Source organism: Strongylocentrotus purpuratus, unplaced genomic scaffold (assembly GCF_000002235.5).
Source record: "Strongylocentrotus purpuratus isolate Spur 01 unplaced genomic scaffold, Spur_5.0 spur5_scaffold_3, whole genome shotgun sequence".
NCBI classification, from domain to species: Eukaryota; Metazoa; Echinodermata; class Echinoidea; order Camarodonta; family Strongylocentrotidae; genus Strongylocentrotus; species Strongylocentrotus purpuratus.
Window position 1 is genome coordinate 24,898,903 of NW_022145609.1, and position 17,881 is coordinate 24,916,783.

The window sequence follows — 17,881 nt, forward strand, 5'->3', positions numbered from 1 at the left end:
TATCATTTGACAAAATATAATAGAGTATAATCATAACAGTTAAATGTAAAATAACGAAAGACGAGGAGACCTTGGTTGAAGCACAGCTTGTTAATATGTTAAGGCCTCCTCATGTGATGTGACAAAGATAACTGATTCATGAATACAACAACAAATATGGAATATATAAAACTATTTACAAAACACTCTCAGAGAACAACTACCAACTTGCCATGGGTGTAGAGTGGCAAATGTAGACTTTATGTCCTGCCAAAGAGGACACAATGGAAGATACTCAAGTTCAACCACTTAAAAGAATCATGGTTTTCTATGGGGAGAGATGGCGCTCGATTTTCCGACGGCTCATTTTTCTGAAAGTTCGTAATTCCTAAGCTTCATAATTGGGAAATTAAACAAGGTTAATAATTCTGGAAATGAAAAATAAAGCGTTCATGATTCCAAATATTACATGTGGTTCTAAACTTCTATCGCCTTTCAGGAATTATGAACCAGTCCTCCGGAATTGTGTGCCCCCTTTCATTTTTCGGAATTACGAAACTTTGGAGCAACGAACCTTGGGAAAAACGAACCTTCGGAATGAATTTAAGGAATTATGAGAATTCTGAAATATGAACCTTCGTTACAAATATTTAAAAAACGACATGAAATCGTTTTTCTCATACATATACCATGTTCATAGTATCAAGTATCAAGTATCAAATTTATTTGTCTTCCAGAAAAACACATGTGAAAAAATATGATAGAGTATAATCATAACAGTACAATGTAGAATAAAGAAAGACGAGGAGGCCTTGGTTGAAGCACAGCTTGTTAATATGTTAAGGCCCCCTCATGTGATGTGACAAAGATAACTGATTCATGAATACAACAACAAATATGGTATATATAAAACCATTTACAAAATACTCTCAGAGAACAACTACCCAACGATGCATCGACCACAGCATGGATGACTACAACAAGCATACCCGAAGTTGCGCACATCCCCATCACACCGGGTGAGCTAACAAACTCAACGTATGTGCGAAAATATGTATCACTTGAGCAAAAATCAACCCGCCCATGAGAGGGTGATCTAATATGGACTAACCCAAGCTGACAACAAATCGAGACATCAATGAGTTATTGCTCTCTGAGTGCGGAGGTCAAGTAGGAATATATGGTATATGTACAGATTGGAAAGAAAAAGAAAAAAGGAAAAGGGATCAAGGGTATTATGTCAAAGTCAATAAACAACGAAAAATAGATCGAGAGTAGAGTTAAATATGCTACAGTACACACAAAATGAAGCTTGATAACACAATCATGTGTCATCGACATACTTGTGAATATGAGCCTTCGTTAAAAATAAAATAAAAAACGACATAATCGTTTTCCTTATACATGTACTATGTTCATAGTAACGTCGAGAGAGGCAAGTATTGATCAAATGCCTAGTCAAATGCCAGTGTACGCATCCGGCAAAGATTCGAACCCTCAACCTCCCGATTCAAAGTCAAGGACATGAACCATGAACCATACACATTAAAATTGTTAAAGGAGAAAGTGTACATTCACCACACTCTAATTTCAGATTACTCTCTATAAATAAGTTATACAAATCTAATTTTCCCAGTATTGATAAACATCACCTGACTTTAACATAAAAACAAAGCAACGAGTGCAGCACGAATGTATTAGACTACATATAGTAATTTTTTTTTTTTTTTTATATATGTTATAATTATTTTTCTATCACCACAAATATGAAACATTTAAGATATAATTTCTATATTAGAGAATACAAACAAAAAGGAAAGGGGGATTTGACGTGTTTGGAAACCAGCAGACCTACACACAAAAAAACAGTACAGGGGCGTTTAGTAGGCCCCGGAATACATCATTATTTCATCTGATTTATTTCATCTATAAAAATGCACATATACCTTGTAAGGGATATGTAAAAAAAAAAAAAAAAAAAAAACATTTGGACTTTGATAGAAAAAAAATCTGTATTATCTCGTATATTTCGGATTAAATTCCAGATGTTTTGACATATTTACGTACTGTTGAGAGGACCAAACCCCATTACCGTAATAGAAAAAGCAATACGTTGTAATAATGTCAGTATTGAAGGGAAAAACAAACCTGACCAAGTTTCATCATTGTAGCTCATGTGAATTGGGTAAACTAGTTTGATATGTTCTATTCAATGTCTATCGAACAGCGTGAAAAAAAATTATCATTCAAGTTATGGTTCGGTATTTTGAGCCAATTAGAGATCTGCCACATTTTCACGTGGTAAATAGAGAGGTTTAATATACACATGTATCCCGTTTCCCGTATTCAATATCTTTTTCATGACTTTGAAGAACAAATCTCTCCAATGAAGTAGATGCAAGGGGCACGATGTATACAACGAACAAAACGTGCCTCGTTCCCCCTCGTTGGTAGCCTCGACAATTTATACTTCATCCATCTAATAAAATTACTGACAATCCCAGTAATGCCAGAGGCCCCCGCTACACCACTGCCTTACTGAATGATTATATTCTTGTCTAGCTATCTCTTCGTGGTGCTATGTCTTGAGGGTATCGAGTCCATTTGTATTGTCCTGACCTGAACGTTGGAGAAGAGAACAAGATTACATAAATATATGTACAAAGTATAAAACGGTGCTTTCCACGCCTTGGAAATGAGTTGAGTGAATTAGTCATGCTTGCACAGTCGATTTGAGAAAAAATGGAACTTTGTGTAACATTTCTGTACAAAACAATGAGAGTGTAACTCGGAAAACAGCAAATCAAGACGGAAACATTTTTGCGCAGACCAATTTTCACGAGCTTTTCGAAATTAGGCAGTGCTCACTCAGGCATAAAATTGTAGCAATACTTTTAGTGCTATCCGTTTGAAAAGACCCTCACCCATAATTAAGCATACACATCGCACACAAAATCGTATAGTGCTCTTGCAAAAAAAAAGTTGGTCTTAATTTTGAAATAGGTACTTCTGCAAATGATTTATATATATATATATATATATATATATATATATATACATATATATGGGAGTGAATAAAATGGTCTAGGAACGTGAGACGTAGCTGTATTTTACGATTTTATTACGAGTTTTCGGCTTGTGAGGCCTTCTTCAGTACAGCTACGTCTCACGTTCCTAGACCATTTTCTTCACGCCTACATATTCCGGACCACCCGTTGTCATGTCAGAGTTGAGAATGGGAAGGCGTGTCTGTTTTTTTGTTATAAAGGTGAGAAACTCATGAGCCACTGAACACTGGCGTTCTGATGGGGGGGGGGGGGTGTATTTTTTATTTGATACAAGTGATTTACAAATGTTGCTGAAATGACATGATTTTCCGGTACGTTTTTTTTCTCTATTTTTTTGTAAGTCATACCTTTTTATGCGTTTGTAGGAAAATTATAATTCCCAAATTAACAGTCGGGCGAAAAATATGCTTATTTAGAAACCTTTATGTCAGGGTCTGCAAAACGGCCAGGCTCGGGGGCTCGAGCCCCTCTCACTTTTTGAAAAAGTTTGTTACAGAGAAAAAAAAAGAAAGAGAGAGAGAAAAAAATAAGTGACCTGCCAATGTTACAAATGAGGTATCGAAATATGCTCATCTGACCGTAATTAAATGCCTAAAACCCCAGAGCTTACGGGGGCTCCGCCCCGGACCCCACCAAGGGCCCTAAGGCAGTCCCCTGTATGCTCATCTGACCGTTATTAAATACTTATAAACCCCGAGCTTCCGGGGGCTCTGGACCCAACCAAGGGCCCTAAGACTGGACCCTGGATGCTCATCTGACAGTAATTAAATGCCTAAAACCCCAGAGCTTACGGAGGCTTGGCCCCCGGACCCAACAAAAGGCCCAAAGGCGGTCCCCTGTATGCTCATCTGACCGTTATTAAATACCTAAAACCCCTGAGCTTCCGGGGGCTGTGACCGCACCAAGGGCCCTAAGGCGGGGCTCTGGATGTTCATCTGACCGTAATTGAATGCCTAAAACCTCTGAGCTTCCGGGGGCTGTGCTCGCTGGACCACACCAAGGGCCCTAAGGCGGGGCTCTGGATGCTCATCTGACTGTAATTGAATGCCTAAAACCCCAGAGCTTTTAGGGGCTCCGCCCCCCGGACCCCACCAAGGGCCCCTGTATGCTCATCTATATGCCTAAAACCCCTGAGCTTCCGGGGGCTGTGCTCGCTGGACCACACCAAGGGCCCTAAGGCGGGGCTCTGGATGCTTATCTGACTGTAATTGAATGCCTAAAACCCCAGAGCTTATGGGGGCTCCGCCCCAGGACCCCACCAAGGGCCCAAAGGCTGTCCCCTGTATGCTCATCTGACCGTTATTAAATACCTAAATCTCCTGAGCTTCCGGGGCTCTGCCCCCTGGACCCCACCAAGGGCCCTAAGGCGGGGCTCTGGATGCTTATCTGACCGTTATTGAATACCTAAAAAAAAACGAACTTCTGGGGACTCTGTTCCCTGGATTCTTCGCCAATAAGCGGCCTGCCAGTGTCACAAATAAGGTATTTTAATATGCTTCTCTGACCATAATTTTAATGCCTAAAAACCCATGAGCTTCTGAGGGCTCAGCCCCTTGAACCCCTGCCGGGCCGCGACTTTGCGTTTTACACCCTGGCCTGGACCTTTTCCCAATAAATTTCAAGGAACCGACTGGGAAAAGTCTATCCATGACAAGATATTGCGCGCGCACGTAGCTCTTCTGCAATGCTCAACGTACGTCCTATATGTCCAGTGTCGCGGTACGCGGTACATGTACTTTTGTATTGAGACGTACGAGTGAGAGAAAAACAACGAATAACAACAGAAGGAAATAGAGAAAAACAATAAATAATTAAAGAACAGAGAGAAAACAAAGAATGTCATAAGCAGAGAGAGAAAACAAAAACTAACTTGAAAGAAAGAGAGAAATTAGAGAAGGAATTAATCAAAGTAAGGAAAGAGAGAAACCAAATAATATTATGGTTTTTGTGGTTTAATTCCGCCTTCTTCAGGGTTTCAATTTTTGACGTGTAGCCTACTTTCAAACCATTTGCTGATTCGGACCCCCCCCCCTAACACACGTGTACACATATCGACACATACACAGACTACACTCGACATAATATGTGTAATGGTAATGTAATACATAAACTGTGATTTAAATATTGCACTCGTACCATTTTCTATTATTGTGGGATCACGTCTTTCATTTTTTAAATTCATGTCATTTGTTTCTAAGACCTAATTTCTCTAATTCTCTTGACCCCTCTCCCTTCATATTTGTTTTCTAAGACCTCCCCCCCCCCCCCCCCATCTCTATTCATATTTGTTTTCTAAGACCTCTCTCTCTCGACCCACTCTCTCTCTCGTATGTATTTCTCAGACCCCTCTTTCTTTCTCTCTCATTAACCCCCTCTTCATATTTGTTTCTAAGGCCTCTCTCTCTCTCTCCATATTTGTTTCTAAGACCCCCCCCCCCCTCTCTTTCTCATTTCTTGATATTTGTTTCTAAGACCTCTCTCTCTCTAGCTCTCAATTCATGATATTTGTTTCTAAGACCCCCTCTCTTTCTCACTTCTTGAATTCATATTTGTTTCTAAGACCTCTGTCTCTCTCTCCCTTTCTCTCTTTCTCATTTTAAATTCATGATATTTGTTTATAAGACCTCTCTTTCTCTCTTTTTCCATTCATCACTTTGTCTAGTGTAATGTACAGACACATAACATATAAAGGAAATTATACACCAGTTTTACATGAATTCATTTGCACTTTATTTACTGCTTTACATTCATATACTTTTTTTTTCGTGAAGGTAATCTAATCCTTCAATGTCAGAGAAGTAATACAAAAGATACAGGAGTATGCGTATGCATAAATAGTTATATAAAGAAGAAATATGTAGTAAAAGTGAAAGCAAACAATAGTAGAAATTTGAACAGATAATTTGACAGTGTGTTAAGATTTAGATGCAAGAAATGACTATAAGAAATTTTTATTTGAAAATACATGCACATGTAGATAAAAAGAGATCTGAACATAGGCGGATTCATGGGCGCAGAGGCGTGCACCGCACTTTACTTTGGAGATAACGAACTGAATACACATAATAATGGATGATACGTGAAAATATTTTTCTTCAGCGAGTAACAATATTTCACGTATTTCGCGAAAATTGATCATCCAATATTATAATTATTATTTAGATACTCCACAGAGATATTGTGATTTATTCACCATTTTTTATAATATACTAGATCTAGGCCTAGTACATGTACTTGTAAACTGCATCTTGGCAATTGAAGCTTGAAACGAGTGCAAATATGAAATTTCCCAAGCATTTATGTGGTGCTGGTGCACAACTAACATGAAAAGTTAAAAATGTTTGAATTTCAAGAAAACAGTAGGCCTACCGTAACACTAATATAATCATTTACCTGTACAAAGTCGAACATCTAGAATTTACATATCCCAATCCAAGTTGTTACTTGAAGTTATTGTGACGTTACAATTATTGAAAACGAAGTAGTTACTTGGATGGTGCAATTTCATATGGTGACGTCACGTTTAATATTCATACCCGCAAACAAAGGCGTCTGCATTGCCACTCCGTCATCATCCTCGATGAATTCCATCGTGCAGCAAGCTTCTTAACTTGTTGTTCTGAACTTGAAATCCTATATCTTCTCCCTTAATCTTCAGTATTGCAGCTGCGTACGGTGTGTATAAATGCTGCATCGACGTACGTCTGTGCATGTACGATTCGATTTGGAACTGGCGCGCCCGATCGAGGAGCGTAGACTAGACTCATTCAAGCAGTTTCATTGCTATTTACCGGGAAAATGTCCAGGCCAGGGTGTAAAACGCAAAGTCGCTGCCGGGCCAGGCCATGAGCCCAACGCCATTTTACGCTCTACCTAATCGTGAATAATCCACTTTGAAATTCGTTCCGCGGGGCCTGCAGGTAACGTGTAAGAGTGGTGGTGATGCAGATTTTTCTTCTGCCCCTACCCCTTCCAAACGTTTTTGCTCGTTACGTCACTGCCCCTGGAAGGTGAGCCCCCTGGAATGTTTGCCCCCCCCCCCATCCCAAACTGTTTCCGGCGCGCCTGCCCATGCCTAATGGATTCTTCCAATGCCCATCTCAAAGATGCATAATCCACAAACACATAACAAACACTTCCAATTTCAGAAGCACAGTGACTAACCAAGACTACCCCATAACCTCACACATCACATGCAAATCCAGTTGGGTGATATATCTCATCAACTGCACTCAATGCAACAAACAATATGTTGACAAAACAGAAACTACACTATACACACGCTTCAACAACACACGATCCTAAATAAAGAACTCCCATTTGGAAACACAACAAAAAAATACTACCATACACAGTACAATTCTACCTTCCATCCCACTCACTAGACAATGTTCAAATCACCGGAATCGAATTAATCCACAACAAATCACGCCACACAATCCTCCACAGAGAATCTTTTTGGATATCAAAAATGAAAACCCTACACCCAGATGGGATCAATGTTGATCAATAAGTCAATTAACACACCGACATATCAGACGCACGTAAACTTTTGATCACATGATCAAAAAACTGCCTCAACACAGATTTTCGATCTTAATTTTAATTTTATTTTTAGTCTTTGATTCTCACGTTTTATCCTTGCATTTGTTATACAATGTAGAGTCAACATACTGCAACCCATCGGACTGCGTACACTCCAATACATTTGAATGATGCCTTCTATCCTCCTCCCTCTCCCCTCCCTAGACACAGATCATGACACCGGCTGTGTCATAGATCAGTAACATCCGTGTCACATATCAGTACACGTTCACATATATCACATCAACTGAATAAACACATCGACAGCCCAACACGCAAGGTAAACACTTTGAAATTGCATGATCATTTCTAAGTTTATTTCGTAAGTATTTCTCGTACTAATGTTTGCAATGTTCATGATGCTTGACTATGATTGAGTGATATTAAGTTTGTATGCCATGTATATTTGTTCATACAATGTATTTGTTTTTGTATGTGTTTCCACTTCAGAACCTGAAGAAGGCCTCACAAGCCGAAAGCTCGTAAAAAATTGTAAAGTACAGCTACGTCTTACGTTCCGAGACCATTTTATTCACGCCTACATAATTTCTGGAACACCCGCTGTCATGTCAGAGTTGAGAATTCTCGCACTTATATATATATATAGTTTTATCATAACTTAATCACAATTATAATTAATAAATGACACATATTTATAAAGCTTAGATCCTCTTCTTTCATTTCATGGAACATCTTTCACGCATGAGTGATTAAAATCAATTTGAAGAGAGGGAACCGAAAAGTAATTTGGCGGACAGTATCTGAATTTCAGGGAGAAAATCCCATTTTTAGAAAGTTCAATTGCTGCCATTTCATATGACACTTCAATCAGCAAAAATGAACAAGGAATAACAAAGTTCTGTTTGTTTAAAATGATGCTTGCATTTCCATAATTGTATTAAACAAATTCGTTTTCACTGGCTGCCTGCCGTAGCAACAAACGATATTGGCAAAAAACTTAACTCCGTTTCGTTGACGATCAGCCATAGACGAAAGAGGGGTGATAGTATCCAAAGAGTATCCCTTAAGAGCGCACAGGGAGGTTCTATTATTATGTGATACGCGATTTACAAGAACGGAAAATTAATATTGTAAGTATAAGAGGGACACAAACCTGTTTGACAGTAATCCCCTTTGAAGCCTTCGGGACAGAAGCACTGGAAACCTCCATCGATGTCTGAACACGTGCCTCCATTATGACAAGGGTTACTCAGGCACTCGTTGATATCTGGAAAGTAGCATCGTTCATTTAGAGAAAGTAATGAAAATATTGATATTCTTTCACCTCAAAATGGCTATAATATTGTTATTAGTTTTGGGGGATTTGGTGGAGAAAAGCAACAAATTTGCAAAATACCTCGTGGATTTTATAACTTTCATGAAGTGATAAAGATCAATTTTGTTTTAATTGCTTATTTCGTTTGTTAATGAATTAACTCTCGTGCTTTTTCGTCAGAAAACTTCCCTTTTAAAACTATTTCAACGTATTTCGAGGTTAAAAGAGTTTTCCATGTTTGTTTTTATAGATTAATGAATAAGTTTATTGATGTTTTAAAGTTAGAAAAAGATACATATCTCACCTTCAGTCCTTTCTACTGTTAGATTCACCAAGAATCCTCTTCCCATAAACGAACCGACCACTCTTCGTTTCCTTCTACTGGAGTCCCCAGTATCCGACACAAATCTAAACCACAATTTTCGATTGGGGGAAGTAATATCTTCAGGCAATTCACTTCCAGTCAACTCCACTAGGATTGTGGTTATTAAAGGACTCGAGCCGTAGCCCACGGTAAGCGAAGAACCGTTGGTGAGGTTAAAGAAGTCGAAACGCGCCCTCACGCTGTAATCCTGAGGAGCCATTATCCGCCAAATCTCGTGCACGCTGTCGCTTGCATCAAAAGGAAAGTCTGGTGAGCGGAGCTGTTGGACCGTAGACTCGTTCACCAAGATTAGAGGATTGTCATCTGTTACAACAACAAAAAAGGATAACACTAAATGTGGCAGAAATACAGGCTTGTCTTTTTCCTACAAAAAAAGACATACGAGAATATATTAGGAAATTGTTTGTTTGTTGTGAAATAATTTTAAGATCATCTGATCATTCTGAAGATTCTTAAATCCCTAGAATTTCACCATGACACAAAGTTGGTTCTTATTACCTCTCGGATCCACAGCGTTCAGTGTTGCCATGAACCCAACGTCTGTACGTTCGTAATTACTGGAGAATTTTAGCCACATATGGCGGCTATGTGACGTCACAATCGACCTTAACCCATAGCCCGTGAGCCTCGCAAGCTCTGTGTAACTCAGTGGCGTCAGTCCATCGCCCACGAACAAGCAGTCGATGTTCGATTCGATAGCGAAGTCGACGATGCCCAGCCTGACGCTGTGGTTGACAGGGGCTGATACCTTCCAGACGATGTTATCACCGACGTTGTAGTTGGAAGGGTAATTTGGAGAAGTGATGTTCACTGGGACGGCACGCTCAAGGGTGATTTCAGTAACACCCGGTGTTATTGCTGAAAGAAATATAAATGTAACCAGAATACTTGTGATTTTTGTTTTAATCCAATGAATAACGCCAAAACATATGTTTGAGACCACAATTTCAAGACGGAAAATTTAACCTTGAAGTATAACTACTGTGAACTTATAATCTGAAGAATTCAGACTCCTATCGAAGGGCAAGTTGATTTACTAGCCAGAGGGCCACTTCACTTCACAACTGCTGCTCCCAAACTGTCAATACATTCAAAAATTATCTCAAAACTCTTCTTTGCTGTTAGCAATATACGGCACGCTCAAGGGTGATTTCAGTAACACCCTGTGATTTTGCTGAAAGAAATATAAATGTAACCAGAATACTTATGATTTGTTTTTAATGCAATAAATAACGCCAAAACATATTTTTGAGACCACAATTTCAAGACGGAAAATGTAACCTTGAAGTATGTCTAATGTGAACTTTAATCGGAATAATTCAGACTCCTATCGAAGGGCAGGTTGATTTGCTGGCCAGAGGGCCACCTCACTTCACAACTGCTGCTCCTAATCTGTCAATACATTCACAAATTATCTGAAAACTCTCTTTTTCTGTTAGCAATATAACTGTAAAGCGCATTCGAACATGTATATGAAAAATGCGTTATATACTAAATTAATGCTAAATATATTACTCATTGCGGATGTAGTATCGAAAATAATATCGCTAGTGATATTCGTTTGTCTCGCAATGTGGTCAATAAGGAATCTAAAAGATCACGACGTTTCGTGCGCTATCTGCCACAATTCGTTAGGTGATAAAAACTAATGTAAGCAAGGGTCTTTTAGAGGCTGTTCACACCGCAATGAGATAGCGCGGTCTATCGTAGCACCCTTTTTTTCTAGCGCGCGCTAGACCGCGCTATCTCTCGTGGACCACCCCCAAGAGGTGCTCCAGTGGCACGCCGTTTTGGCTCGCCGTGGCTCGCTGTTGGGCGGACCGAAACGACGTTGTACCTTCCAAACCGCAGAGATAGCGCGGTGTAGCTCTGCCGGTGTGAACAGCCTCTTATACTTTAAGGGAGGACCGGCGGAGCGGTCTATAATTCGATCGATAATTGGATAATTTCAACAGAGACAACGGGATCGATATCCCCGAATTTTGGATGCGGACGATACGCCGCCATGACACTCACCGTCCTGCCGGCCAACACCGGTCGATTCCATTCAGCAGACGGGCCGAGCCAGCGGCCCGTTGATTGGTTGAACACCGTATGCGTCGGCCAATAGGCCTGGTGCATTAGCCGAACCAGTGGCCGAACCAGAGGCCTGGTGATTGGTCGATCACCGTGTGCGTCGACCAATAGGCATTGTGCGTTATTGTTCCAATTATCGATCGAATTATAGACCGCTCCGCCGGTCCTCCCGTAAAGTATAAAAGACCCTTGCTTACATTAGTTTTTATCACCTGACGAAGTGTTGCAGATAGCGCACGAAACGTCGTGATCTTTTAGATTCCTTATTGACCACATTGCGAGACAAACGAATATCACTAGCGATATTATTTTCGATATAAATACATTATTAGTATTATTATTATTGTTATTATTATTATTATTTGTATTATTAGTAGTAGTATTATTCACGGTCAAAGGGGCCAGCTGGTTGATCAAATACAATAATGGGAAACAGAAGGCTTCAGAAAGCTACAATTGGCCTGTCGCACATACATTCCTTGGTTTAACCTTTAGCCAAAGTCCTCTCCATACAATCCAAAAATATTTCGAAGAATCAACAATATCATGTAGAAAATCATTTGATTACGTATTAAGTCATTAAAAGGCAAGCACATTTCAGTAGGTGGTGGACAAGGCTTTTGAAATTGCGTGTAATGTTTTGTTTGTTGCAACGACCTTCGTCATTGCCTTGTTTTCGTTCACATTCTGCCCCATTAATTGCAACTATGGCTTGGCAGACCCATACCTTTTTTGGGGGGATTTAGATACTTGAAGATATGCCCTTTCCAGCCATATACAAAATTATATACCCTATCACTGGCCAAATTTGATAAAATTGCCCTCCAAATTCGCCATTTTCAAGAAAATTCTGAAATAACTTCAACACATATATCCATATACGTAACAGCTGTCTACTAAGTTTTTTAAATTTTAATGCCATCTTCGCAAAGTTATCGCCAAAAATGATGAATTTACTATGCATTACGTAATAGCACGTTTCATGCGTGCAATACATTGAACGCAGATGACAATGGTGTCAAACTGACCGCAATGACGTGCCCTTTTGGATGATACCAAGTATGGTATATGTTCACACAGGAAATTGTGAATAAATCGCATTTGAACGATGGTCAATATACCAATTCTGCCGAGTTTCCGCCCGATTATAGCACGTTTCGGCTATGACGCATTTTATTCAGACTGCTTTTGGCCCCCAGAACGTTCTTTATTGCAATAACGAACATGCACCAAATCCCATTGCTTTTTGCACGCAGTGCTTGGGAGCCCTTTCTAGGTTCTTTCCCCTATATCCCAATTTCTTTCAAACTTCGTAGGCGTAGTCTTCCTTCTTCTTCATGTCGTCCGGAATCCTATTCGTTTTGCACGTAGAGCTTGTTATTCCTAGTTAGGTGCTTTCCTCATGTCCCTTTCCTTTCAAATTTCATAGGCATATTACTGTTTTCACACTGGCAATATTTTGCTTAACCCCGTACTATAGGTGGTGGGGGTTAAGGGGGTCTTAGCCCCACCTATAGTACGGGGTTAAGCCTATTCCACTTTCTGTTCAGACTGACTTTTACCAAAGTGGGCTAAAGTTGGCTAACCCCACCTATAGTACGGGGTAAACTAACCCTGCAAAATAGCAGGGCTAACTCCGCAATTGTGGTGCTAACTCCTGCTAACCCCGCAATTGCGGTGCCAAGCAAATGAATGAGAACAGAAACGAAAAATAGTACGGTACTACGCAATGGAGCGTATCGCAGCTGGCCAGATGCGAAGTATGTCCAATCATAACATTCACGATATCCGGGGTTAACGAATAGCAGTGAGAACAGCGCGACTTTTACTATTCCGGATTAGGCGCTAGTACGGGATTAAAAACAGCGTGTGTGAAAAGCCAAAAAAATAGTCCGGGGTTAAGGATAGTACGGGGCTAAGCAAAGTACGGGGTTAAGCAAAACCAGTGTGAAAAGAGTAATAGTCTCTAACATCTCATCAAGTCACTACATTCTTCGATTTCCGAAATCACTCATGCATAACCGTCCAGGCGCCATTTTGTCCGTTTCTGGTCCATTTTAAGGTCTTTCTATCGTCCTTCCTATCTCCACTATCCTAGATCCTACAAGCTTCTAACAAATTTCTCTAGATAGTCTAAGATATGTTCTTTAATCTGCGACGCATAACCTGCCCTGTAAAATGCTATCTTTGTACTCAAAATTCAAATCTGAAACTGACTCCGTCAAAAATCTCTCAAATTCTTGAAAAATTGACCCCTAATTTATCTAAAACTGCCATAACTTTCTCATATAAATTCTGTTTTGTATTTACATCTCACAGTATCTTTATATCATGATTGCACATAGCCACGCCAAATTTCACGCTCCAATGACTTTGCAAAACATAAATAGCGCCCTCTAAAGTTCTGGGAATTGGCTTTATTTCTGTGGCCGTATCTCCATTATGGCTTGGCAGACCCGTACCCTTTTATGGATTTAGATACTTGAAGTTATGCCCTTTCCAGCCAAATGCAAAATTATATACCCTAGCTAACACTGACCGACTTTACGAAAAAAATGCCCTCCAAATATGCAGTTTTCAAGAAAATTGCGAAATAACTTCACCTTGCTCTAAAATTACGATCCTTAGACCTACGTCAATGAAACTTTGCAGATACATGTATCTGTCTGCCAAGTTTGGTAAATTTGAATAACGTCAGCGCAAAGTTATCGCCAAAATTGATGAATTTACTATGCATGACGTAATAGCGCGTTTAATGCGCGCAGATGACAATGGTGTCAAACTGACCGCAATGAAGTGCCTTTTCAAATGATACCAAGAATGGTACATGTTCACACAGAAAATTTTGAGTAAATCGCATTTGAACAAGGGTCGCTGTACGAATTCCGCCAAGTTTCCGCCCGATTATAACATGTATCGGCTATGACGTCATTTTTTTCAGACTGCTTTTCGCCCCCTAAATGTTCTCTGTTTTCCTTGAAATTTTGCAGTGACATTCCGAGTTGCAACACGCAGGACACCGCAAAGCCGGATTTTTAAATTGGTCAAGGGGGCCATTTAAGACGCCATTTTGTCCTATAAATCTATTTTACTTTATGTGTTTCGATAGGATTATCATAGAAAAAAGGGAGAGTGGTTTACTATAACAACCATGAAATTCTCTTTCCAATGATACCAAATACGGCCCATAAAGAGACATAAAGAGAGAGAGAAAAAAAATTATTCAAGTCCGGTCATAATAAAGATCCTTTACGTTTTCCGCCAATGAATTACACGCATTGTCTATAGGGCAAATCGGGTTCACGCTTTTGGCCCCCAGAAGGATCTTTATTTTTCTTGAAATTTTACAAGCACATTCAAAGTGGCCAAGTGCAGAGCATCTCGAAGCCGGATTTTTTTAAATCGGTCAAGCATGACATTAAATGCTATCTCATACTCTGCGTAACAAGTCCGAAAGATGCTCTTTCGTTTGACACGTAGAAACATGGCGTCATTGCACGTATATCGTTCTGACACGATTGCATTTTTAGTTTTATGTTGTTGTTGTTGTTCTTGTTGAAAGTCTTCCCATCATATTTTCCCTGCACAAGGGTACTCACCTCCTGAAACCACAGCTGTAATAAATGACTGGAACTGTGAGATTCGGGTGTAGACGCCGGGCGAGAGTGATTTTGCGCATTCTCCTCCAAAGATTGTTGTTCCGACTAGATGCCACCGACCATCATCACCCTCACAGGTCAAAGGCCCGCCGCTGTCTCCCTGATTTTTGTAATAATAAACACGAGACAGTGAATTTAATTGGATTACTTGCAAACTAAATCAAATATGCTACGTAGGACCACACACATATGCAATTTTCGAAAAATTACATATATTTGAAACCTGGAAGTTTGATATTTTAAAGGGGTAGTTAAAGTGTGCCCAACTTCTGAAACTAGGACAAAAACGTTAAAAAATTGAAAATCACTGAGTGAAAAAGAACACCATTGCAGTCAGTGTCACAGTAATGATGGAAACGGGAGTACAGCCCAAATAATCGTTCTAATGAAAATAAAATATGATGGGAGAGTAGAAAAGCAACTTGGGTAAAAGGTAATGACTCAATCCTATGCACTTATCTCCTTTCATGCTGTCGTAGTAAAGAGGTTTGAGCGCTATACTGGAAATTCAAAGGTCATGGGTTTGGCTCCCGGCACGGCACTGATGTCCTTTGACAAGGCCTTAAAGGAGCTACACAAAGAACATTCACTAACAACTCGTAATTAGAACAAATGACATATGGATGGAAAGATTTTCTCTTGAAAAACACGAACAATTTGCTGAGAAATCATATAGATATCATGGAAAGGCGTAAAATGCAATTTTTCAAGACCCTCCTTAGACCCCCGAACGCCCCTGCAACGTAAGTCAAAAACACACAAGCGTAGCGAGCTCTGAATTGTGACGTCACACAGGACGAACAGCTCAGTGCCGTGTAGCAGTATGCAGCTAGCCAGCCGTGTCCCGTATGTGACGTCACAAATATTGACACTCTACAAAGAACCGCTGAAGGCAGAAAATCTGGATCTCCAAACTAACATTTTTTGAGAGTTGATTACTGCGGGCCCCAAACATATTTTGAAGAGAAGAGTTGTTGTATTTGATCGGCAAGGCTTCCCCTTCGCAATGATATGAGTTTTGCATCAATTCAAAACACTTTTGATTCTTCGTGTGGCTACTTTAATCTACATTTGCCACTCCATACCCAGGATTGAATGGAGACACTGTAGGAGCACGGATCCTGTGTGATAGTTATTGCTTTATGCCCTCACGGTGACCATGTGGTAGGAATACTCACCAGAGAGTGGAGATGCTGCACATTTTGCGTATAGATGAATCCGGTGTCCGGGATAACAATATCTTTAAAGCGCTTAGACACGGTATTTTGTCTTAAACACTATACATGTATAAATCTAGATCTTTTATTATTATTAGTAGTAGTAGTATTAGAAGTGTACGTAGTAGCAGTAGTTGTAGTAGTAGAAGCAGTAGTACATGTAGTAGTAGTAGTAGTAGTAATAGTAGTAGTAGAAGTAGTAGTAGTAGTAGTAGTAGTAGTAGCATTCTCTTTAATTCAAACCTCATAACAGTTGCCTATTGTGTCCGATACCGCCGCCCCATGACACCTGTGCCCCCCCCCCCCCAAACATGGATAAACTCAGGCAACGCCATAGATATCACTTACCTTACAAGCATCAATTCCACCTGGCGCATATCCAGCACATATCATTTCTTCTGCCACAGCCCCGTCGTAGGAAAGATTAGAATTGCACCAGTTTCGATCAAGAAGGTTCACCACTGCTTTTTTCATGCTCACCGTCAACGCTGCGAAAGATTAAGGAAAATCATCGTTTACATCTTCTGTAAGCAAACGAATTTCAAGTCAAATTATCATGAAATGTTTGAAACCATTTAAAGAGTTATGGAAAGGTAGAGTGGTTTCAACACTGCTACATAGCTTGATTTTTCATTTTTAACCATCCAATAAATACAATATTTAATGATATTTGGGTGAATAGGGGTATCAAGTTAGGTGGTTAGGTAGATCTACGTGAAGAAGAACTACTGAAGGGCATCTTCAAAGCTTCCCTATTTGAAAGAGGCCTTGTGGATATCACATTCCTTTCAATCAGATAACCTAGAGAATTGATTGGCTTACCCCTGTAGGAATTGAGAAACCTATATCAGCAACTAAGTAGTGAAGCACAGTAGTGTTGTTGATTCAATTTCAATTCAATTCAATTCAATTCAATGGTTTCATTCATTGTAAGTTAACAAAAATATATATATATATATATTCACAAATAAATACATAAACATACATCATGATTTAACCTGGGTATACGAATAAATACCTTAGACTTAAAAAGAATGAAAAGAATGAATTCATTTTCAATAATGGTTTATTATGTAATTTCAAAATACATGCATCATAATTGTCATTTTACATGAAAAGCAGCAGAAGCTGAATTATTCATGTTTACATGTTGACATAATAAAGTGATAAATCGCATTTTTAAATATTGACACGTTTAAAAGATTGTTAAAATAGATTCAAAATAACATTACACGTTAAGAATGACAAAATAAAGATTTATGCTCTCGTTTAGAATGAATACATTGGATTTTAAGACTAAAGACGACTGAGGTGAAGACTATTACTGTGTTTGAAATTAAACATGTAGTTAAAAAAGCGTTTAATTATGGTTAATTAGATTGAACAAATATGGTAAAGGGCTGTTCTTGAAGGGATTGGTTTTGCATTTGAAATTATGATATGTAGGAACCTGACGTAATGATATTATAATTTTTTTTTTTTTTAAGGTAGCCAGTTCTGGCATGCTGGGTGAATTGCTAAAGATTTTGTAAATTTTCTACAAAGTACTAGTCTTCTTTCCTCAAGTGTACTTAAATTGCATACTTGACATGCATGTGAATATGACATAAATTTAGAGCCTTAAGTAATTTTGCAAC

General features: G+C 39.3%; 1 protein-coding gene across 1 annotated transcript in view; it reads right to left on the reverse strand.

Annotated features, from left to right (window-relative positions):
• Positions 1–1,947: 1,947 nt before the first annotated feature.
• Positions 1,948–17,881, reverse strand: part of LOC105442295 — a 36,176-nt gene continuing 20,242 nt past the window's right edge. Inside the window, exons 13-18 of the mRNA XM_030995842.1 lie at positions 16,593–16,732; positions 14,968–15,127; positions 9,791–10,150; positions 9,212–9,595; positions 8,746–8,859; positions 1,948–2,598 (exon numbers count right to left, since the gene is read on the reverse strand). Of these exons, the coding sequence (XP_030851702.1) occupies positions 2,558–2,598; positions 8,746–8,859; positions 9,212–9,595; positions 9,791–10,150; positions 14,968–15,127; positions 16,593–16,732 (1,199 nt within the window). The 3' untranslated portion in view covers positions 1,948–2,557. The remainder of the gene's footprint in view (positions 2,599–8,745; positions 8,860–9,211; positions 9,596–9,790; positions 10,151–14,967; positions 15,128–16,592; positions 16,733–17,881) is intronic.